Source organism: Lampris incognitus, chromosome 11 (assembly GCF_029633865.1).
Source record: "Lampris incognitus isolate fLamInc1 chromosome 11, fLamInc1.hap2, whole genome shotgun sequence".
In the NCBI taxonomy this organism is placed as follows: Eukaryota; Metazoa; Chordata; class Actinopteri; order Lampriformes; family Lampridae; genus Lampris; species Lampris incognitus.
In genome coordinates this window covers 39,970,542-39,995,867 of record NC_079221.1, presented here as the reverse complement: position 1 = coordinate 39,995,867, position 25,326 = coordinate 39,970,542, and the positions used below count along the sequence as shown (strand labels likewise).

Sequence of the window (25,326 nt, the reverse complement as noted above, 5' to 3'; positions counted from 1 at the left end):
TGTGAATAAAAATGGGGAGAACATACCTGCTAAACCATTTTAAACAGGGTGTTTTATGTATTTCGTGAGTTTCCGTGCGTAAAATGTGGCGGTGACTCCAGGTAATGCCTGAATTGAAGAGAAAAATCATTACCTTTGATGATGCCTTTCTCCTGTAAGGTCTTCATAGATGGCCGTCTGATGATGAACTTCTTCAGCCTGTTTTTTACCCCACTTTTGTCTGCACTGTCTGAGACACTGTGTTTCAGCTTGGAGCTTGGAAACATATCTGTGGACAGCAAAATGTGAGAAATTAAAGAGGTACAAAACACTTAAACGTGTTGAATATAACTCTACGGTGATGAAACACATCAATACTGGTGTTAGTATAGACCTCTTACCAAAATTGTAAAAATTGGCATTTCATGGGTTGAAAATGCCTCAACACGCCATCATCTACTGTTTTAAATCAGCCCTGAACCTTACGAGGCCGATGTTGCTGTAAAGTCAACCTGGCTGGGACTTATCTACATCAGGACATTTTGCAGTTTGATGATATTTCTCAAGGTAGCCCGACACATTCGCATTGCACCAAAAATTCTTCAGGTTTTTTTTTTCTTTTTTTCTCACCCCAATTGTAACCGGCCCACTCTTCTGAACCCCACTCTTCCAAACTGTCCCAGTCACTGCTCCGCCCCCTCTGCCGATCCGGCGAGGGCTGCAGAGTACCACATGTTTCCTCCGATACATGTGGAGTCGCCAGCCACTTTTTTTCACCTGACTGTGAGGAGTTTCGCCAGGGGGATGTAGCACGTGGGAGGATCACGCTATTCCCCCCAGTTCCCCCTTCCCCAAACAGGCACCCCAACCAACCAGAGGAGGCACTAATGCAGTGACCAGGACACATACCCACATCCGGATACCCACCCACACACACGGCCAGTTGTGTTTGTAGGGACGCCCAAGCCAGAGATAACACGGGCACTCGAACCGGCGATCCCCAAGTTGGTATGCAACGGAATAGACCGCTATGCTACCTGGACACCCCTTTCAGGTATTTTCTACACATTGTCATGATAAGACTAGTATTTACTTTCCAAGGTGTGTTACAAGTAGGAGCCATATAATAGTAGAAAGTGTATTTAAAGTAGCCCTTGGGCTGCATGGGGAACACCCTTGTTCAGAGCAATGGACCAGGTGGGGGTTGCAGGGACCCTGTCTCATAATACTGTGGAAGTCATTTCAGGTGCCTGTAATAGTAATATGTCAAAGCCCGGCTCACATGGCACCAGTATTACCCGGAGGCGTCCAGTAATTTTTTAGCTGCCAGTTGTTTCCATTCCCACGGGCTGTGAGAGATTTCATAATATACAAGGTAATAAGATAAAAAATAAATCGTTTATTAGTTAGTCAGTTTTTTTTAAAGCTACAGTAATCCCACACATGCATGTTGTTTTTTACGTCAAGAATTTTTAAAAAAAGGAGGAAAAGGACGTTAACACCTTCCAATCTGAAGTGGGCAACCCACTTCTCCCCAGCCCTGCCCTTAAGTGTGAGTCTGTGAAACCGCACTCATTTTCAAATCTATGCTGATCGAGACTCATTATTCACAGGAGTTTACTTGTTAACCTCGCTCCTTTATTAAAATTTCTACCAACCTTTTGAATTTCTCTCAATTGGCAGTTAGTTATAGTTATACTATTTCATCATTTTCAATTTGGTGCAATGGTTCATATTTGTGCTTTTGACGGTTGTAGAAGCACCACCGGACAACGGTTGGCTCACGCCGCGGTTGGGGGAGCAGTCGCCCGCCTCTCTCCGCCGCTGGAAAGCCACGGCCCGTTTCGCGGGGCCCTCTTCCGTCTGCGGCGCATCCGCGTCATGGTGGGGGTGGCTTCGCGGAAGGCGGGCAAGTGGAGGGGACTGGATCTCCCCAGCTACTCCTGTCCATGCTCCTGCCTCACAAATTAATACCCCCCCCCCCATCCACTTTTTAGCATTTTTCAAAATCATGCAACGGGTGGAGTTAGGCTCAGATGGGGGGGGGGTTACACTTTAAGTTAAATTAAGGGTTGAATAAAATGAAAATAAAAGTTTGGCCTTTCACTGATGTTGTCAACAGTCATCTGTAGCTTTCAAGACTGGTTTATAGTTATAAATCCCCTGTTGGGTTTTTGTGACGGTCATGTACAGTGATGTGAGACCACGCTGCAAGGTTGAATCTCATGTATGAGTGCTGAAATTGAACAGCTTGTGCAGCCACTACACTGCTGAAATAACCCACGATCAATTTCATGTTTGTTTTATGTGATCATGCTCAGATCTGAACTGTTGTGGGTTCAAAATCCTTTTGCTGTGATGTTGAGAGGGGTCAAGTGGCATGCCTCCCACAACTTTGAAAAATAATACTTTTTTTTATAATATTTCATAATTGTTTAATTCTTTATTCCAAGAAATGGCTGGGATGAGAGTCAGCACCTCCAAGTCTCCATGGTTCTCTTCCGGAAAATGGTGGATTGCTCCCTCCAGGTTGGGGATGAGTTGTTGCCTCAAGTGAAGGAGTTCAAGTATCTTGGGGGTCTTGTTCACGAGTGAGGGTAGGATGGAGCAGGAGATTGACAGGTGGATTGGTGCAGCAACAGCAGTAATGCGGACGTTGTACCGGACTGCTGTGGCGAAGAAGGAGCCTAGCCAGAAGGCAAAGCTCTAAATTTACCAGTCAATCTTCATTCCAACCCTCACCTATGGTCATGAGCTTTGGGCAGTGACCAAAAGGGTGAGAGTGGATACAAGCGGCTGAAATTAGTTTCCTCCGTAGGGTCTCTGGGCTCAGCATTAGAGATAGGGTGAAGAGCTCGGACATCCGGAGGGAGCTCGGAGTAGAGCCGCTGCTCCTTCATGTCGAAAGGAGCCAGTTGAGGTGGTTCGGGCATCTGATTAGGATACCTCCTGGGCGCCTTCCTTTGGAGGTTTTCCGGGCACGGCCAACTGGGAGGAGACCCCGGGGTAGATCCAGAACTTGCTGGAGGGACTAAATGTCCAATCTGGCCTGGGAATGCCTTGGGATCCCCTAGGAGGAGCTGGAGGGCGTTGCTGGGGAGAGGGACGTCTGGAGTTCCCTCCTTAGCTTGCTGCAACCATGACCCGACCCCGGAGAAGCGGCTGATGATGAATGAATGAATATAAATTCCAAGTGAGACTGACTTCAGAAAAAAGGTATTTTTGAATATTAGAAATAGGGGCAAATATACCTGAATAATTTCCCCCCTCTTTGCCGACTCCAACCATGGCATTACATACAGGGATACACAGCCTCCAGCAAGAGGCACACTTAAGACTATTTCACGCAAAATATACATTTTGTACCTTCAAATTACAATAAACAGATACTAAATATCTCAAGTTTATGTGCACAGTCCTTTCCTTATACACAAGAATCCCAAATAGATGCTTAACGTTCTTATCATTTTTATGGCTAGCAAAAGGAAATGTAAGGCTTGTACAGAATACTGCTGCAAAAGTGAGCTACTACCATTTCACCGGTGTTAGAGCCCTTGCACTGGTTACCAATCCATTTTGACTAGTTTTTAAAATTGTCTTTATGCATGCTCAATAATCCAGGTAAGGAAATCATAGAAAATTTAATCAGTTCATCTGGACACAATGTTTATTGAGAGAAATGTCTCGTCGCTCATCTAAGTGACCTCTTCAGTCTCAACTGACTACAACAGCTGCATAAACCAGTGGTGAGTCCATACATGGTGGGAGTTTCGGAACAGTTGAGACGCATATTTTCCAAACACCACATTTCAGTTGCTTTCAAGCCCAAAAACGTGCTGCACCAGAAATTGGTCCACCCCAAGGATCGGGTGCCCCGGCACAAACAGAGCAGTATAGTGTACGCTATTGAGTGCCAGGAGGATTGCCATGACTTGTACATTGAGGGAACCAAACAGACACTGGCCAAGAGAATGGTACAGCACAGAAGAGTACAGCACAACTATTCCCCAATCCTCTGTGAATAGGACACATGGCCATTGAAACTCTACATAATGGTCACGGCAATTTGCATATGAGACCGTTTCGGTCGTTATGCCTCTGTATCGTTTATAAGGTTGGGGATACCTGCAGTCAGGTGAGACTGAAGAGGTCACTTACATGAGTGAAGAAACGTTTCTCCCAGTAGACATTGTGTCCAGATGAACTGATTCATATTTCGGTGAGTTTTTAAAATTGGCTTCCTGACTTTGGAAACCTTGCATAAGCTTGCTTCCAGTTATAAGGAAGCTGTTGCTTCTAAATATATCAATGAGCTGTGGCTGAAATGTATTCCTGGTAGAGCCCTCAGAGCTCTATCCTTTTAGAATTCCGAAATCAGAATACATTATTCATCCCCGAGGGGAAATTGGGTCCTGTTACAAACACTCGTGCTCTAGTAAAGAAAACTCTAAAAGCTGACGAGATACAAGAAAACAAGAAAATAGAAACAAATAGAAACAAGACAAACAGAAAACAAATAGAAAATAAAAGATAAAATAAGAAATAGAAATAAGAACTAAATATATAAACATATGTGCACCATGTTGGAGCATGGTGCACATAACACCCTATCTATACTGCACTACTGCAGCACAAAACAAGCAGCATGAACTAAACTCAACAGGGTAAAACAAGTCGGAGGGCTAGTCCAATGACCATTAACTCCGAGTGTCGGACACCGTGAGGGAGGAGTTGTAAAGTCTGATGGCCACAGGCAGGGGTCATCAAACCTAACTAAACATGATTAAACATGACTTAACCAAACATCAAACGATTTAGCCACTCCTAAAATAAGGAGTACAAATGATTGCAAGGCTACAGTGGGCCCAGATTTTGGAATGGTCTTTTGGACAAAGGCATGTAAACTGACTGAAGTTCCAAAATGTTCACCAAAACGTACCTTTTTTAATCCTTGTTCTTACATAATGACAGCTTTTAGAGTTGAACTGTTTCTATTGTGATTATCATTATTATCCATCCATTATCTGAACCGCTTATCCTGCTCTCAGGGTCGTGGGGATGCTGGAGCCTATTCCAGCAGTCGTTGGGCGGCAGGTGGGGAGACACCCTGGACACACACACACACACACACACACACACACACACACACACACACACACACACACACACACACACACACACACACACACACACACACACACACACCTGGGGACAATTTTAGTACGGCCAATTCACCTGACCTACACGTCTTTGGACTGTGGGAGGAAACTGGAGCCCCCGGAGGAAACCCACGCAGACACAGGGAGAACATGCAAACTCCACACAGAGGACGACACAGGATGACCCACCAAGGTTGGACTACCTCGGGGCTCGAACCCAGGACCTTCTTGCTGTGGGGCGACCGTGCTAACCACTGCGCCACCATGCCGCCATTATCATGATTACTGATATGGATATAATTTCTCTTCTTTTTGGGCCATCCTTTTGTTTTAATCTATTAATGTTTCGCTGTGGTCCATACAGAGTGTTTGTCCTGTGTTTTAACTTGTTATAGAAACAAATATAAACCCCAAACTGCTGCATTCCTCACTGACAACCACACACTAGCCATGCACTTATCCCTTGTTCTTCAGCTATATGCCATTAGCTCTACATACTTTACCAAGCGAATGCGCTGTCAGTGGCTCTGTATTTTTTTTCTTTTTTATCACCCCACCTTTTACAATTCATCTTTTCAAAAAGTGCATAGTACAAATTTATCACATGGACCACTGATACAGCTAGCTTGCCTTTCACTGAGAGTTATTTCAGAAAACTTGAGGGGGACAATCAAATTGCAGTTCCAGAATCTCATCTGATAGGCTTTAAAGGCAAACTGGATACAGCAGATTATTGTACAACAATGGTGGCGACAGCAGCATAAACTGTATCAGTGAATCTAACTAAAAGAACACGTTACAGACTGTCCATAGCCACAGTCCTTAAATGGTGACTGATGCTAGTCCTTAGACTACAATCAACTGTGGAGTGTAGATTATTAAATCATATGACCCCCTTGATAACCTGTTATTAGCAAATTCTCATGGTCCCTTGATAATCTGTGAGAAGATAGATAGTTTTGGTTTTTTTTGTGGTCCACAGCCTGGGCAAAATCCACATTGTTCCCCCAGAATCCGAAGTCTAACCAAGGCTGGAGACATATTTCCAGCATCCTGGCATAAACTGTCCTTGGAGCAGCGTTATCCCTTGATCGCTGGATCACACTCCCCAGTCTCCTTTTATATAAAAAGGAGGACCACTATCCCTATCTGCCAGTCCAAAGCCACTGCTCCTAGAATGTATGCAACACTGATGAAACATGTCAGCCAAAAAAACTGAACTCTGCCCAGACCCTTTAGCATTTAAGGGTGAATCTCTTCCATTCCCAGTGTTTTAATAATGCATAGTTCTCTAACTTTATCAGGGCCTACCACAAAAGAGATGGGTTTGAAATGCCCAGAGTCCTCAAGGCCCTCCTCTTACACAGAGGGTGTTCCTATCATGTTTACGACTTCCTTAAAGTAGTACTTCCACAACCTGACCATGTCCAGGTCAGCATGGCTTTGCCCTTGCTGAGAACTGCATGGATGATGTCTAACCTTCCCCTCCTGAGTCATTAAATGAATTGCCAGAACTTCTTGGAAGGAAAGTCATACTCCATAGCTTTGCTAAAGTCTGACTTTGGGGCTTTTGCTTCTGCTAACACAGCAGTTGCAGCCAAATTGGCCTGCCAATACTTCTCTACTAAATCAGTCCCTCAAACCTTCTCTCTTTAGTGTAATAGCTACTCTCACCACTGGCGTCCACCAGTGAATCCTTGCGTTACAACCTTCACTGGTCCCATCACCTTTTGGCCACAACTTTTGGCAGCTACTTCAATTCTAGAAGGTTTTGAACAAGGTCCATTCAGACTCTTTGTCTCAAACATATAAGAGAAGGTCATTTGGAGGCGAGAGATGAGAACTGAAGTTGTTCTGGACAGTATCCTCCACAAGATGATATCAGCACACTGTCGCTATATTAAGTTTTGGTTTACTAGAAATGTCTGAAACCCTCACCAGTTGTCTGATCTAACCCATCACCAGGTGATCCAAAGTTGTTATGCTTAGTTCTGCCCTACTCCTGCCCTCCTGCCCAAAACCCTTCACACATAGGGCCCATTCTTTGCAGGCGGTGTCCAAATGTTGCTTATTCGGACCGTGCACAACCAAGCTTGATCCCTGGGCACTAGGCACTTTACATTTTCCCCAGGCCAGGCTATAGGAGTGTGTCTGTTTTCTAGGTGAGGATTCCTCTGATCTTTGACGGGATCTAAGAAGGGATCTAATGGAAGGGGTCTCAGAGAATCAATATGTGTGTGGTCTCTCTCTCAAGGTACAGATTTCAGGTGAGGCTAAATCATTTCAGATTCTGTAGTATACTTTATTGTATTTATTATATCCCCCCCCTTTTTTTCTTCCCAGTTGTATCTGGAAAATTACCCCACTCTTCCAAGCCATCCCAGTCACTGCTCCACCCCCTCTGCTGATCCGGGGAGGGCTTCAGACTACCACATGCCTCCTCCGATACATGTGGCGCTGCCAGCCGCTTCTTTTCACCTGAGAGTGAAGAGTTTTGCCAGGGGGTCGTAGCGTTTGGGAGGATCACGCCATTCCCACCCGTCCCCCCCGAACAGGCGCCCTGACCGACCAGAGGAGGCGCTAGTGCAGCGACCAGGACACATACCCACATCCGACGTCCCACCCGCAAACATGGCCAATTGTGTCTGTAGGGACGCCCGACCAAGCCGGCGGTAACACGGGGATTCGAACCGCTGATCCTCATGTTGGTAGGCAACGGAATAGACCACTATGCTACCCGGATGCCCAGACTATGTGTTATATCTAAGTCTGAAGGGCATCATTCTTTATGCACAGTCACCCTAAAGGAAACCAATATTTAATGGCAAAGCATCAGATGAAAGATATATAAAGGCAACAAGCTGACCGGTCAAGAAAGAACTGAGAAACTGCAGTTCTGAAAATACTACGTGCATCTGAAGGTGCCCCACAATTCCACTGTGCACCTCTAATAGGCTGAGCCTACACAGCAACATGCACATTCTAATTTGGATAATACCGTCGTAACTTTAGGCAGGGTGAATCTGGTCCCTGATAAATTCTTTTAATTAAAATCTTTCCTAAAATATAACAGGTAGGAGTTTTTTTAAAAAAAAATAATGTCATCAATTGTATAAGATGTAAATTAACATTGGAAAAATAGGCTAAATCCAGAAAATAAATCCCATGAACTTCAAGGTGCCAAGAAACCATTCAGTCATGAATTCAGCAAGTTATATTAAACCAATATTGATTCATTAAGCTATTAATATGATTTATAGACATATCTCGTGTGATGGCACAATTTCTGCAAGCCAAGAAAGATGTCCAAATGTATTTTCAACAAAATATAAGCGAGGGCAGGATGACAACAAAATATTTAGACAAGTCTCATCACACAATAAGGCAGAGAATTATCACACAAAATACTGACAAATTTAAAGAGATAATTGGCTTTCATTTGAAACTGCTATGCCTTGATTGTGACATCAAATTTAACAGTTGCATTAACATGTGAATTCACCTAGGGGAGTGACAATTTATGGATATTTTTCTCTCTTTGGTTGGTTGGTAATGGAAAATATAAGGGTGCTAAAGCCCCCCTAAATAGGGTCTGGCAATGTTACTGCTACCTGATGCTGATTTTTCCCTTCATTATGTTCCCACTCTTATTTATTCATTAGGCTTCCTTCCAGGCACCTCTCCCATGGCTGTCTTTTTCTATTATTCATTCCAATTGAACTTTTCTGTGTCTTTGGGAATTCCCAACTGTTTTTGAAAAGACCGGGCCTGCTTGTCATTTTAATAAAAATGAACATTGCTCCTCCCCAATGAATGAGGATGACCTATTTTGTCTGTAGGCTAGCTGTGAAATCCAAGAAACACTCTTTTTTTCCCCCCTTGCTCTAGCAGAAGGAAGTTGTTCCAGTAAAACAAGCGAGAAATAGGAGTAATCAGGTAATAAGAATGCATTTACCCTATCAATGACTAAACTGAAATGCACATGATAGCTCAGATATGACTTAATATTATTACCATTTACTGGCACTACTATGTCAGCTGTGCTGCATTAGAAGTGCTGCGGTCTACTTTAGTATAAACATAATGCAAGTCTTCCAAGTGAATACTGCATGTGTTTGTGGTAAGAATAATACTACTAAGATCACATATTGAAGCTAAAGATAACAATAAGAGACTAGATCTTGGCCTCCATGTCCCTTGTCTCTAATTACAAATTTAATACGATCATCCAACTTCACTAATACTCCTCGCGTAGTGCCAAAGGTGACAAGATTGATTTGAACCATTGACAGGGATTACCATAATTGCTACTTGACATGCTGACATAATGCTAATTAGCATGTTCTTGTGTCATGGTTAGTCTACCAAATTCATAATTGAAATCAACAGCCACAACATAGCTTGGCCATATATTTGTAAAACATAAAAAGTGCCACAAAATATCAAGGAAATCTGTCACTCCAAATCACTTACGCAGGAGATAATAAAAAAAAAACAAAAAAAAACATGCATAATTCCCAAGTTTTTGCATTTTTTAGAACAATTTACAGTTTTTCATGTATTTGGGAAACTTTTTACAGGCTATGTCCTTTAAGATGAAATACATTATCTTAATGGAAAAAAAGCCAACTATCATACGGGACCAACATCAGTGTCTCAGTAAACACAGCTGAGTCACTAAAGCACAACTTGAAATCAGCCACATACTGAGGGAGCGCCGGTATCCAGGGTTGCGTTGCTTTGAGCTGGGGGAGGCTGCTCCATATCCTGGCAGGGAGCTGTGTCTTGGCAGGTACTCTGTGCTATTTGACCTCCTGAGCCCTGGGACGACCCCTCCATCCCTTCTAGACTGCAGAGGAAAAGCAGGTTATAACTTTTCACAGTCATAAAAGACACCTATTGCATAGCCACAAAGGGTGAAAAATCACCATAGTAATTACACTGCAACCTGAAATTATATATTTGCTCTGGTAGCCCATAAGCTATAGAATTTGCTTTATATATTTCTTTTTCTGTTAGGTCAATAAAATATCAAGGATTCATAATGAAACTATAGTGAAATCACAGCAATTAGGTAATACTGATAACTCTCTTAAAAAAAAACAATAATTAAAAAAAAAGAAGTTAAAATCTTACCGAGGAATTGACTGTCTTCGTGATGGCGTCGTACCATTTACTAATTGTGGAGTAGTTATCAGCTTGAAGAAGGTATTCCCCTCCTAGGTTTGTTGTGATCTACAACAGCAGAATAAGAAAATTACTAGTAACACATATAGAATGACATTTGGACATATTTCCACATATTCTGATATCACTTATATACAAATCATCCCATAGCAGAGGAACGTTCGAGGCTATGCTGATGACGACCATCAACAGATCCACATGGTGGTGGTGTGTAAGCCTGAGTGGCACACTGACATCAGGAAACCTTATGCAGAAAGCTTGCTGTGTGTGACAAGAAGCTCACGTTTTGCAGGGTCTGTGCCAAGGAAGAAGAGACAAACACAGACTGTCTCCTCAGAGGGGAAAACACAATTAGCGTGATACTTGTCATCTTAATATTGGGCCCGTTCTGCATCTCTCCAACGGTGCAGTAACAGCGTTTGGCGCCGTCAAATACAATAATCGTAGTTAGTGGAAGTCTTTGAAAAGCCATGACATCAAGGTCAGCATTGTCAAGTGTGGTTGAAATAATACTGATAAGAGCCCACATTGCACCCAGAAAACAGCGAAAAATAACATCTAGTAACCGAACAATGTCTTTTATGGAAAAGCTCAGCAGCATTTTTAGTGAACTATTTGAATTATAAAGAAATTACATTTTTTTCTTTTTCCTTCATTCCATCACGGAGGTTACCCTGTAACAGTATGAGAACTTCGGAATCCACATAACCTTTTCCCTTTATTTGGGGAATAATCTTAATCCAGGATGAAAAGCCGGACCAGAGCATAATTCCTTATGTCACACGAAACCTTTTAACCAATTCCGAGTAAGAAATTTCATATTTTATCAACCACCGTGCTCGCAGAGTCAGCCGTAGCCTTAGGGAGTGGCTTCCCACATCCTCCTGTCCCAATATTCCACTCATGCAATCTGGTTAGCCTGCGCAGACCTTCAAAGTTTCTGACTGTTTGGGAGCTGACTTTTCTGACTTCATTACAAAGCGTCAGGAGCAGTTAAGCAGCATCCTTTTGTGATGCCAGATCTAAAAAAGGGGGAATGGTTATGGGCGCAATCCTTGTCAGAGTGTGTTTGTGATCCCTCTCTTCTTGGGTAACAAGCATCTGAACAAGCATGTTTGCTCTGGAACATTGTTTTTCCTGGAGGCTGCCCCAGGACGTGTCAGTAATAGGGTCTGCACAATCGTGCTGCATCGTGGGGGACAGGTTATGAATAGACTGGTACAGTCAGAAGTTCTTGCAGTACATGTCCGCACAAACCTTTAGGTTTATTTATCTAATTTTTCTGTTTATGGTGTTACACGAAAATAAAAACAGAAGAAACGCAGGGATGGGACTGTGAAACCGACGAATTAGGGCCCTGTTATTAATGGCATACTCTATGTTGTACTTTTATCAGGTCTTCACACTGGGATTCACAGGGCCATAATGGACTTGGATAGGTTGTTTCGTAACCTCAGTTAGATGTCTTTACATGAATTTTGTATTCGTTACAGTCTGTTCCTCTCATGAATCTTGCATGGTGGACACAGTGAGCTCTTTCTCGCCTCCCACAAGTGCCCGAGCTACCTTCAACTGGGATGAAACTATATATCTTTCATACTGCCATTCTTTGGCTCCTAACGCTTTCAAATGCTTGCCACATATAGCTTCAAATCCTACTGGTCATCCGTCTTGTGTATGTCCTGGATGACAGATATGTACTTTCGGAGTACAGAGCCCGCATTTTGACTAATTCTAATGAAATTGTTTGAAACTAATTTCACGAGTATTCAGAGGTCCTTCAGATTAACATTTTAAAGTATTTTTATTATTATCAATTTCTTGATTTTTAATGCAAAGAAGACTTTTCGATGTAGGGCATGTTGTCTCAAGAATCAGTGGCGTGTTACAGCAATAAAAGGTCGGTATGTTAGTCAATGACATGACATGCTCATACAGTTTAATCACATGGCATGAAAAGGGTCTAATCCCATCTCTCATTTTACCTATTAGCTTTTTTTCAAAGTAAAAGCCCCACAAAAAACTTTTTTTTTCTTTCCTCCCCAATTGTATCCAGCCAATTACCCCACTCTTCTGAGCCGTCCCAGTTGCTGCTCCACCCCCTCTGCCGATCTGGGGAGGGCTGCAGACTATCACATGCCTCCTCCGATACATGTGGAGTCTCCAGCCGCTTCTTTTCACCTCACAGTGAGGAGTTTCATCAAGGGGCCTGGGACGATCACGCTATTCCCCCCAGTTCCCCCTCCCTCCTGAACAGGGGTCCCAACCGACCAGAGGAGGCGCTAGTGCAGCAACCAGGGCACATACCCACATCCGGCTTCCCACCCGCAGAGACGGCCAACTGTGTCTGTAGGGACGCCCGACCAAGCCGGAGGTAACAAGGGAATTCGAATCGGCGATCCTCGTATTAATAAGCAACAGAATAGACCGCCAAGCCACCCGGACGCCAGCCCCACAAAACATTGAACATGAATTAGATATGATTATTCCCTGATGTAAGCGGGGCATTTATGTGTTCACTGAGGATTCCTCGCCAAATTCCTGTGAATATGACATGCCTTAAATAACAACGTCTCCGTAACTTCTGATCTTGAAATCCAAACATCCAACACTATGGTGGCGGTAAAATCCCCATCTTGTTGGGGTTTAAGAGTATGGCGGATTTATCGTGCATTGTACAGGACGGCCATTAAGGAAATGCATCCTGAACATTTGGTCGCTTTTCTTCTCGCGTCATCTTGGGAAACAGTGGTCCTCCATTGAAGTGTCAGGCTTATGTGCCGGAGTCTGTCTCACCCTCTGATAAGGGAGACTCAGCCTTCTGAAGTTTAATCAAAAAGGGAGAGCAAACTACTTAAAAAATATATCAAACATGTTCTTTAGGAGCAGTATGGTCAAAGATGCATTAGAGATTATCAGAGGCGGACCGAAGAGATGACAGCGGACTCTCCACGTCTATTCATTCAGCTAATGAAAAATGGAGATAAGCTCTTTCAACTAAACGCGGCCACATCCAGCCTCGAGTCCTGATGTCAGCTGTCCTAATCTCACCAAGCACAAAGGTACAGTGTGCAGCACGCCGCCTCCAACGTCAGCCTCACATTGAGCTGTAGGTTCGGCCGTAATACGGCTTGATGCTAATCCTGACATGCACGGGCCTCTTGAACTGCAGTTTGTGATTTTAATTAGCATGGTCATTTCATTCTCAGGCAAATGTTTGCTGAAGACATGCTAATGTGCCTGAGAGCAAACAGATCCCCTGCGGGCCTCTCACGGGCCACGTCCAGATGTGAGGCAACAGCACAGGAGCTACACAACACTTACCAAACTGTGACACCTTGGCCTCTGATGGGAAACAAATACGAGAGTACATCACACACATGCACACGCACACGCACACGCACACGCACACACACACACACACACACACACACACACACACACACACACACACACACACACACACACACACACACACACACACACATACACACAGAGGATAAGGAAGGCAAATGAGTTGTCATGTTGGGTCCATTAAGAGATGTCTGTCAGTGAGCAAACAGAAAGAACCAACAAGAACACGTTGTGTTTTCATGAGTTTGGTAGCAAATATTACAACTGTCCAGTGTGTAAAACCCACACACCAGAGTACACCCACTGTCAAAGTAAAGTACAGTCACATTGCTGGGTCTCCATACGAAGTGAAGGGTACACTACGGTTTCTAATAATTCCATTTGCCACCACAGAAAAAAAAGGGAAAAGATAAAACAAAACTCCCGTCCAAAGTTTCATGTGTATTGCTGCAAAGTGAAATGAAGTTACTGTAACAAGCACAAAGTACTGTTTTGCATTTAGAAAATGAAAAAGAATACGAAATAATACATTTTTTTTCATCACATTTTTCAATAAAGAGGATGTTCAATGTCTGGGCCTTATTTTGACTGGAGTCATTAATATTTAAATATGCACAGTGGTGCAGAGAGGAGAGCACCATTTGTGCCTTTATACATTTGCATTTGGCTCTTAAATTAAACATTAATTACGGTTCTTCATAAAGGAACAATACAACATTGAAGCATTCTACTTTGCCAAGTTAATTATTTCCAATTTGCAACAAAATATCTGTGAATGTGTCAAACTGTGATGATATGGTTCATAGAGAAAGGGGGGGGGGAACGGAGTTCTTAGACTAACAGCAGAAAAAAATTGATATCCAAGTGCTGGTGTTTCATCAGGTTTGTCCTGAGGAGAATGTTAATTTCATGGCCGAGGCAATGTTTGTGGAATTCACTTTTGCCATCATTTGTACAACATGCAACAGTTTCCGCTTCCGGTGTGGGAAGATGGCGGTACGAATTCACGTTTGCAGCGGCCTCACCCTGTACCATCCATGCAGTGTCTTTGTCCATGTCTGCGTCTAAGTTTTGTCTTCGTTTGATGGCTGGGAGAGCTGGCGCTGGATCGGCTGGGAGAGCTTGGTCTGCCGCATCCTGTGGGCCCAGGGATTCCGGCCCTGCCTGGAGCTGTGCCCAAAGAGGTAACACCGAGGGCGGTCTGACAGGACACAGAAGCGGGGCAGGCTAAGCTAACTGCTAGCCCATGCAGACCGGCAATTCCAATAACACCGAGGGCGGTTTGGCGGCAGCCTCGCTTAGCCTTGACTGTGTTTTTAATGTCGTGTGGAGTGAGGGGAGGTGTGTGGAAGGTGTCTGGCTGGGGGAGCTGGCGTTGGATCGGCTGTGGGAGCTTGGTCTGCTTCATCCTGTGGGCCCAAGGACCACGGCCCTGACCAGAACTGTGCCTGAAGAGGAAACACCGAGGGTGGTCTGACAGGACGCAGAAGCGGGGCAGGCTAAGCTAACGGCCAGTCCACGCAGACCGGCAGTTCCGACAGTCATCCTGGCTGGCGTTCATTCTCCTGGACAGTGATTTTTTTTGTTTAGTTTAGATATATGTGTGTTAGTTTGGATATGTGTGTTCTTGTAGTTTTTGGATGTGTTTTTGTCTTCGTGTTGCTGTGGGCTGGGGGAAACGATGTTTCGTTTCACTTCATGTGTGGAAGTGCATGAAATGAAATGACAAAGAAAGTGTATCTGATTCTGATTCTGATTCGTTTAATCACAACTCACAAACTGCTTGTTCACTATCGGTCCGTGTTCTTGACGTGTTACAAAATCAGACGTGTTACAGAATCTGCACAGAGCTGGAGATAAAGGTAAACCATTTAATACAGTTGCCTGCATGTTTGTCCAGAATAAAGGCCCGCAGGATATCAGGAGAACTTCATTTCTAAGTTGTAATCTCCAAGGCAATCTGCTGTTGGAGGTCTAAATCCGTCCACCGTTTTGGCGATTAACACTGTGCTTTCACTGTTTCTTTCAAGAACCAAATTAATGCCCACTTCAATGTAAGCAGCTTTGAAGAGTAAGGGCCACACCACAAATACCTTTTCTCTGCTTTTGGACGAGGCAGAGACTGTCATTTCAAGAGATTAACTCCCCGTTTCAAGTCTCCTAAGGCTCACTTCATAGAGAAATTATATCATAACATTATAAAGGTAAAACAAGTCAATGTGCAGACAGTTTCAACATAACACAGTGCTGCTGATGCAGCAACAGAATCAACCGTATTTACTTTTCTTCACTCTCCCGAGAGAATAGCAATCCAGAATTGCAGAATGTGATTAAACTGTGCCAAATAAAGCTTTTTCTCCAACAATCAGATGGCGCTTTGATTGCATGCATGGCAGCGTGGACAGCTGATGGGATGACACATCGGAAACCTGCCCGTTTCATCACTGGATCAAGCCTCAGTCGAGAGACAGCAATTCACGAGGTATAATTCAGCAGTAATCTGGGACTGCCACCCTTTGACTTGTTGTTTGCATTGAAAAGGTTGCAGGAGGAAATGCCATTTTTCCCCAGTTTACTGATTCAGAGAAACCATAGTTTCATAGTGCACAACTGCTGCTAACATACCTTGAACAGCATTTTGGCACAGCGAAACATAGCCACTAACTACTCCCCCCTCTGAAGCCATAAGAAGCGTACACAACATATTACTTGGACGATGGCAACTGATTGATGTGCAGTAATGTGCAGCTACTACCCAATTTCAAATGACAGCGGTTTAGCAACACTCCTGGGTCAATTAGCCATTGCACTTATCACAGCTGAACATAACAGTCTGGGCACATGCCCATGAGGTAGCGTATAAGACGCAATTATGATAGCAATTCTTTGACTCTACGGAGACATACATCACTCTAATGTTGTTTGTGTCAACTTTAAAGTAAGGTTGTGTTTCGAAGCAGCGTAATGTGTGGGCCCTGCAAGGTCAGGAGAAAAAGTTCTTCTCCAACGGTATGTGGAGCAATGGCCGAGAAGGAGAATAAGAAGTCTGCACGTGACTCATTGTGTAGAAGATATTTTCAAATTTGAATATCAATTACCACGCTGCAGAGTAAATTTTATCTATTTGGGTCAGAGGCATGTTTTTTCCTGGGTGAAGCGGTATGTGTTTTGGGACGAAGCCACTCTTATTCACAACTGTAATCACGGCAAGTCATCAGGAAGCAATCAAGCACTGTTAGCTTAAGACGGATGGCATTAAAGTACTCAGGTCAGCGGCTTTGGACGATTACATCCTGGGATCAGGGTGGCAGGGGCCAGTTCACATAGGACACTTACTGCACTCTACTACCGCAAACTGGTTCCAACCTGCTCTCCTCATTTAGCGCGGTTGAATATATTTGTTTAAGTCATTTCTAACCTTTAATAATTTTATTGAAACCTGTCTTTTGAATGACAGCAGAGCAATAACTGCAACTAATTCCAATTAGGGGCCATTAGAGGTATTTGTGGTCATATGGAGGTAACTGCCATCTTTTGTGTTTGGGTGTTACTGGGCATTATAAACAAAGTTTTGTATTCAATATCCTCTACATCAGCATTAAATGCAAAAAAATATGAGGTCCATTCAGAAATGAGAGTTCGAAAACCATGCTAACCTTAATAACCAAGTCCTTTTCACAACATCTGGCTGAAAATAGTGTAATCCACCTTTAACATGTTTACAGAGATGCAACTGTGAGGTGGTAAAAGGTCTTTTGCAAGAATATTAAAGTTTCTCGTGATTAGTCGAGACAAAGCAATGTTTTTGGAGTGGTGGCAGGTTAGGGCTCCGCGACTGAAGTGGACTCATTATTTTCTAGCCCCGGGCTCTATTTCATCATCTGTAGTTGTTTCTGTCCTCTCGCTTGTTGTTTTGGAGTCTGTTTTTCCAGATTGTGACTGTAAGAACTATGTTTGTCAGAGCAGAAAGGGTACAAGGAGCTCACAGCGAGAGTCGCCCAAAACTCAAAAGAATCAATTAATGATGAGAGAGGGATGCAAGTGTTGACATCTTTGTCACAGTGGCCAGTTGATAAAACCAGACGCCTTTGACACATTACTTTTGTCTCTCTTTTCTTCAAGGGAGGGGGGGGGGGGTTCGCTGCAATTTGGACTTTTTCTCCTCCTTTTGTTATTTGCTTTTAACTGACTCAAGCCAGACACACACACTTAGATATTCAGAAATGAAAAATGCATGACCACTTATTCAAAGTTGTGCCTTTTTTTTGATTATTTGAGCAATGTCAAAGAAATTTCAAGTTTTATTAGCCTCAAGGGAACCTTTTTGAGCCTTTAGCCTGTCTCAGAGGAGATGTTCTTTAATCCATACTGCGGCTAGTAAAAAATGAATTGAGAATATTATCTATTGCCTTCTGCATATACATGCTACCATGCCTATCTGCCATTTCATCTGAAGTTTCCCCAAAACAAACACATACTGTGCCATATATATTTTTGATTAACGATCAGTGAGCTACACTGATGGGTTACACTACACCACAGCCTCTCTTTTTGCAGGGAAAACATACTGTACTTGTGTATTTCTTATCTGCCCACGAGCAATGCTGAATCTGAACCCCATATGGGGGGGTGTGTAACAATGACCTGCTCTCCACCACCAAGCAACCCCGTCACAATAACTGACCTTTATGCCAGACTGCTGTTGTCTCTATCTCTGTTTGTGTTAGCATTCTTTCCGTGAGTGCGGCACAAAATCAGGCGGTCCCCCAGGTGTCAAGGATCCTAATACATAGAGCAGAGCCCTCGCTCTGCGTGGCTGGTAGGTATGCATTTCACTGTGTCAGCCTATGGTGTTATTGACACCCTGATAAAGGACACCCTTGAGAGGAACCTTGCACTGTTTTGAGAATCCTTTGACAAGAGGCCAGAGAGTTTTATCTGTGAGCATGGATTACCCTTGTAGAAAAACAAGCACTAGCATAACAGTTAATATACAGCAATGTACATCCATAGAGAGGGTTTATGATATTGATGAGTCAAAGGAGGGGTGAGGAAAGTGTCAAGTAGAAAGACAGACCAGCTGAGTAAATACCGTGCACCGTTGACAATAGCCTCAGCCACATCCTCCTCTCATTCCCATCTCCCCCCTTTCCCTGCGGGTGGAATCTGGAAGAACTGTGTGTCCTTCCTCCTCAACGATAAAGGTGACTAAATAAACTTGTGTTGATAATGGCAGTGTTGTTTATCCAGAACTTATATGCGATGATGTCTGGCTGAAAAGCTTTTCTGGTTGGTTATGGTGGAAATGAAAACCTGCATCACAAAATGAAACAAGTAGCGGCGTCTTAATTTTCACCCCCCTATTTTCTGTCAACATTTCCAAACACGGATATTCAAACCCCTGCAGCAGGCTATAGCTATGTTAATCTCCACCAAGCGGACCCTCGTGAAGTGATTGAACCCCCGCTGCCCTCAAACTTTCAACTTTCTGGATAAGGAAAAGAGGGCTCTCTTTTCAGGGAGATGACTGCCTGAAGAGGTCTGGTTTCAGCTCGAGCCTCTATCCTTTTTAGCCATAACTTCCTGTAGGAAATGCAGGTCTTCCGCTGCAGCCCGCTGGCACGGCTCATCTGAGAAGCGAGCGCTGGGAAAAACAGCTGTTGATGGGAGAGGTCTTAGAAAGTGGACACAAGCTAAGAGGCCCAGCGTCGCTCAGGGTCTGTGACCTTTGGCTGAATCTTGCCAGTCTGTTGATGACACCGCTGTCCAGGGAGGATGCTCCCTGACTGGAACGAAGGGAATAATACCATTTGGGCAAGTGGAGTGGAGTGGAGTGGAGTGGAGTGGAACCCCCCCCCCCCACACACACACACACACAAATAATCCAACCATCATTCCTATTGCATTGAGAACAAATTTACCTTGTGTTGACTTTTAAAGTGTGTTTAATCTCCACATTCTGCTTACTGAACCAGCAAAATGATTTATGCTGATGAGTGTGTATGTTCTGTGCACCAAATAAATACAGACGCTGTGAAACACTAACTATATAAACTCAGACTACAAATTATTAGCAAATATGTTGCGATCCTTTTCCTATGATAGTCATGGGAATGTGAATTTAGGACATAAGTGGGTGTTCAAATAATACCATTATGTTCTTAATCGCATCTGTATATCTGGCCACCATGTCTTTCAAAGGTATTTCTGCGATTATGAATCACATTTAGGGACAAGAGCAAAATTAACAGTAACTTTCCGTGCTAATTTTAACTTTAATCCCAGTGTTGATTGACAATGTTGTCAGGCCTCAGAATAGCTTCGCGCCGACATTACAAGCACTTCTCTGTCCGCGGCACTTGGATTATTTAAGATTATGTTGTAATTCCCGTTTTAATCTCCCCTGCATTAAGATTTCAGAGTTGAAATGCTGTGCGGAAGAGTTGCACTCTGTTGAGATGAAGTGTCTTAAGCGTTTGATGAGATCTGGAAATCTGCTCTCATCCTCTTCCCTTTTCTCGCGGATATCACTGCGTTTCCTCATGAAATCTTGCCCCACCAATGAATTGATCATCAGTTTGCTTTCCTGGCTTAAGTCTTTGTCAAAAGATTATCTTCAAAAGGCAATAAGAAGCACAACACTGCGGATTCTCAAGTCTAATTCCCCCAAAATATAAAAGTACAATTTCTCAGTCGCACAAAGATGTCCCAGCATCACCTTTAAATACAATCTGACTAAAATTAAATTCTTCTTGGAGCAGGTGGTTAACAGAAAGACCCTCAAAATATCAAATAGGATTGTAAGAACTTAACAGCACTTCATAAGCCGTGCAAATCTTCTGGAAGATGGGAGATGCTGACGTCAGAGCGTGTCTCCTAACACCACCCTTTGGCATTTCCTGCCGAAAATACCGTGTACATAACCTGCAGTCAACACAGGGCAGCGGCTGAAAGGTGACACTGCACATTATTCAGTGGGAATTTCAACAATGTTGGTGTCCATATTTTGCAATTCATGACTGGCACACTGCCAGAACAAATAACGGACCGGATTTGACTTGAGTAGATTTGACTATGTTGCGGTCGTGTTGAAATTAACTGTGTTTTTCCTTCACTTTTGTTTCAGTTCGTAGTGTGAAATATGAATTTCACAATGCTAAGATTTCATTTTAGAAGGTGCTTTTTGTCCAAAGGGACGTACATCTGAGAGTTAATACAACACAAGCAAGGATCTAGTCAGGAGGCGACAACGCAAGTAAGTGCCAAAAAAACTGGGTTCAAGTCTAATAGGACATAGGCGTCAACAGGCAGTGCACAAAGGCAATGCATAGAGTGCTTAGAAGCCATTTTTATTTATTTATTTAGTTATTTTATATGAAGTTCCAACACAGAACCAGTGCATGTTGAGGTTTGACGTACCTGAAGCACATTTTTTCTGCTGGACTTCTCAGATGTCCACTCAACAACAGCGCCGCAGAGGTCCACGCTGTCCGCCTTGCATCCCGGTTTCTAGATTATACCACAGGGGAAAAGGTCAGAGTTCACTGGAGCATAGGCCACTGACACAGGCCTCGAATGCAAACTGACCTTCAGGAAGTTCTGGAAAAAAAAAAAACTAAAATTCTGATAATAAAGTGAGTGCAATAATATATTCCAATAACAAAGACCCATTTATTTCTGCTTTGTGTTCATAGTTTGCCCGCATAGATTTTTCTACCTTTTCATCAAACGAGAATAAGAGCTTAGTACATTTTCAATATCCATAATATCGTTTCCTTACTCTCGAGCAGTTAAAAGTGTTGTGTGCAACAACGCTACGATCAAAAATGATTTTGTTTTTCAATCAGGGGAAAATGTGATTTTGAAAATACTGTTTTCAAGCACGGGCTAATCAAAGTAAAAGGCACGGCGGTCCATTTAGATATGATTGGCGTTTCCCGTGGCCTCAGCAAATTCAAACCCCTGCACAACAGAACGTTTGTTGAGGATGAAAAAAAGAAAACGAACACAACATGAGCACGTCATGCTATATTTAAGTGTCTTGTGAAACAATATTTTATAATGAAGAGTCCCTCCTTGCTGTCAGTCAACACAAGCCAGGTGAATATTGTATTAACCACACATTAAATACACATTCACATCAGTACACATTCTAACTTTGCAGAGATTAGCAGCTTTGGTTTTGTAGTATAAACATGATAACTCATAATGAAATGAGTGTAAATGGAAGCCTACATACCACAGACAAGACATGTAAATGTGACAAGCGCCACATATTCCACATTTAGCCAAATGATAATACAAATGACACACTTCTTTGTGTATTACGCAGAGCAAGTGAGCTCAAACCAGCCCGCGTTCATGTGTGCCGACACCGTGGATTCGGACCGAAAGGTCAAAAATGTCAAAAATGACCGGTCACGTAGCACGACCCGGTGCCGGTTTGCTTCAGAAACAAATATAACCCTTCTAAATCTAAGGTCTGATCAGCCAGTTAAACTTTTCAAAGGCTCGCTATCAGCGCCACAGGCCCACATGTAGCTCCTCTCCCTGAAATAACTAGAACAAGATGATGATTTTTATCAAAAAAAAAGGGGGCAGATACTCCAATCTGTAACCCAGCCTCAAAATGTCTTTCTCGAATAATGAACTATTGGACAGAGAGATTCTGACAGACCCGACACTCGTGGGGCTCAGTAACGGAAAGGGCTTTGATTAAGTCCTCGGAGCTTCATTAAAAACCATGGCAAGCTCATTTTAGAGACACCCTCCCCTATCTAATACTTTCTCTCTCTCCCTCTCTCTCTCAACCAGTCACCACTTTCTGTCTTTTCTGTTTGTCTCTCTCTACACTCTCCCTCAGTATGCACGTCAGAGCCACATCAGGGCAGGGTGGATTAAAGTCAGATACACACCGACTGACACATAAACACGAACAAACGCACACACACATGCACACAGACACACGCACACACACTTACATACATACGTATGGTGAGAGAACGTGTAGATTGTACATGACTGCACAGCCTTGCCCAGTGACACCGCACCCGCACCCACCCACCCACACACATACCCACACAAAAACATGCCCACACCCACACATGCACACACACACACACACATATGCATGTGCACACACACTCAGAGGAACACACACATGCAGACACACACACACACACACACACCCCACATGCCCGTGTGCTGCAGTCTCCAGGAGGGGGTAAACAGTTCCTCATTGCTTTCTGATGGGGTGAGCTCCAGTCCTCGGGATCAAAGCCAAAGTTAATTTGCCAGTTTGAAAAATATGAAAATGAAAAGAAAACGGTTCATTTCTGGCATCAAATTAAAATGCACAGTGTGCGTTCACTCAACATTTGCACTCTTAATGCTAATAGGCAAGCTCTCTGAAGGCTGATATGAGGCCATAATTGAACGCTGGCCCTCTTATAGTCTGCTGGTAATAGTGTCCAATTCTCACTATTGGTGTCACTTCTGACTTTACAGACACTTCCTCTACCCCGAAACGCACTCTGGATCTGTGTCTATCTGCATGTGTGTTTGTGTACGAGTGTTTGTACATGCATGAGTGGGTATGTGTGTGTGTGTGTGTGTGTGTGTGTGTGTGTGTGTGTGTGTGTGTGTGTGTGTGTGTGTGTGTGTGTGTGTGCAGACAGTGTCTGGAAATACTCAAGAAAAAATAAACAAAAGAGAAAAGGGACAGTAGCAGAGCGAGTGAATATTCATTTAACATACCAAATTTGCTAAAGCCTCTTGCTTGCTCTCTTTATAAAAAAGGAGCCGATCTCCATCCAGCACTACCCACGTGGAGGTCCAGTTCTTCCTCAGCTTTTTACCTCCCTCTGATATTTTGGCTTTATTCAAATATTCGCCCTTCAGTTCGACCTGCAAGTAAAGATTATACGAGGCAGTGAGCATCAAAAGAAGTCAGTATCAGGAGGAACAGTAAAAACATTTAAATGGAGGCTGACGAGCTGTTGATGATAGTCAGCCGTGGAGATGAAACGCCGCACCAGCCTAACTGGGAGGCAGAATCCAACCATCGCTACACAGCCCGAGGGAGGACTGACATTTTCTTTTTCTTTTTTTTTTTCTTATGGTGACCACAGAATTCCCCCACCAAGTAAAACTTTTTTTTTTTGGATCCACCCTAAAATAGCCTTTGAAGGGCCGTGGTGTCCTGTGCGGATGTGCTGTCACACTCACTGAGCTCTGCGAGACTCCGACACCACCGGCGCTATGCTGGGACTGATTCCTCCGGTGGCGAGAAATCTACAAAGCAAAAACACAGAAACACCGCTGGTGAAGGGACGCTTCATCCACGCCACAAATCCTAGCCTTTTTTCAAGTCGATTGTGAACATTATTCAAATATTGTCTAGCGTCAACCCCCCCGATAATATGTTCGGTACAGTATAGTCAATGCAGATCCAGTGGGAATGCAAAACATCATTAAGCAATTTCAGAGTACATGTGAACAGATAAAGACTACGACACATCAGCACATTGTGCATTATACGGTGCATGATATCATATTTATTATGTTGCTTTCTACAGCAAATACTGATATGTCCTTACTCACTCTCTGCCTCTCCCTCTCTCACACTGTGTGTGTGTGTGTGTGTGTGTGTGTGTGTGTGTGTGTGTGTGTGTGTGTGTGTGTGTGTGTGTGTTAGTGCATGCATGTAAAAGCAGCATAACAGCTACAAGCACAAGACCTCACGATTCAGAATTTCAACGCCAATCATGATCAGTTCACGATAGCTGCAGAATACACAAATGCATAAAAAAAGTGCTGTTAAAAGAAAAAAAAAAACACACTTTGCACAAATATGTCATTAAAGTTATGAAATCAATTCGACACAGTTGCTAATTTTAAAAATTTTTTCCTAAATCAAGTTTGTAATAGTTAACAAGGATAATGAATTGCTATATTCCATTAACACAGAAATGCAAAAGCGTCTGCTATTTTAGCAAAGTGGCATACGAGAATATGAAGAATGTGAGACGAAATTCATTCCCCTTTTTGGAGACCAGAGACCTATTAAAAACTGCAGTCTAGAGTCTCTCAAGTTTGACATAAACTTTTCGGCACTAGCACAGTGCTGGCCTGCCCTCTACTGTTCGCAGGATTCCCTTGGAATGCCGGGAATTTGAAGAGAGCGAAAGCTGGCCCGGCCGTCTTTCCTCACACAGAGGTTTCTCTGTCTCTCTTCATTTCAGTTTGGTTGGGGATCTCTTTTCTTTTCATTTAATGTTTGGAGTTTGGTTTAATTTCATTTAATTGGGGGAGGGATGCGGTGAACCAGTTTCGGAAAAAAAAATATAAAAATAAATGTCATCATCTCCTCCTTGCTCCATCTTCTAATCTAATTCTCACCAGCAATGACAAAAGAAGCACTTGTTTATGAGATAAGATAACCTTTTGTGTCTTCTTTAGTGCAATGCAATGAAACCTATGGCCGCAATGAAAACAACAGCCCGCATGCCGGGGCGCTGCACTGATGCAACGTTACGGCAACACTTTTATGGTGCTCTGAATGTTAATGACCGTGTTTCCAGTCTCTAGGACTATCCTGGTTAATTACACACAGTAGCCTCTGCCTTTCTGCCCCCCAGTGAAACTC

General features: G+C 43.3%; 1 protein-coding gene across 1 annotated transcript in view; it reads right to left on the bottom strand.

Moving 5' to 3' along the window:
* Positions 1-25,326, bottom strand: part of arhgap15 (Rho GTPase activating protein 15) — a 58,425-nt gene that overhangs the window by 28,415 nt on the left and 4,684 nt on the right. The window contains exons 3-8 of the mRNA XM_056289739.1: positions 23,907-23,972; positions 23,436-23,585; positions 21,099-21,188; positions 10,275-10,373; positions 9,846-9,987; positions 134-268 (exon numbers count right to left, since the gene is read on the bottom strand). Coding sequence (XP_056145714.1) covers positions 134-268; positions 9,846-9,987; positions 10,275-10,373; positions 21,099-21,188; positions 23,436-23,585; positions 23,907-23,972 — 682 coding nt within the window. The remainder of the gene's footprint in view (positions 1-133; positions 269-9,845; positions 9,988-10,274; positions 10,374-21,098; positions 21,189-23,435; positions 23,586-23,906; positions 23,973-25,326) is intronic.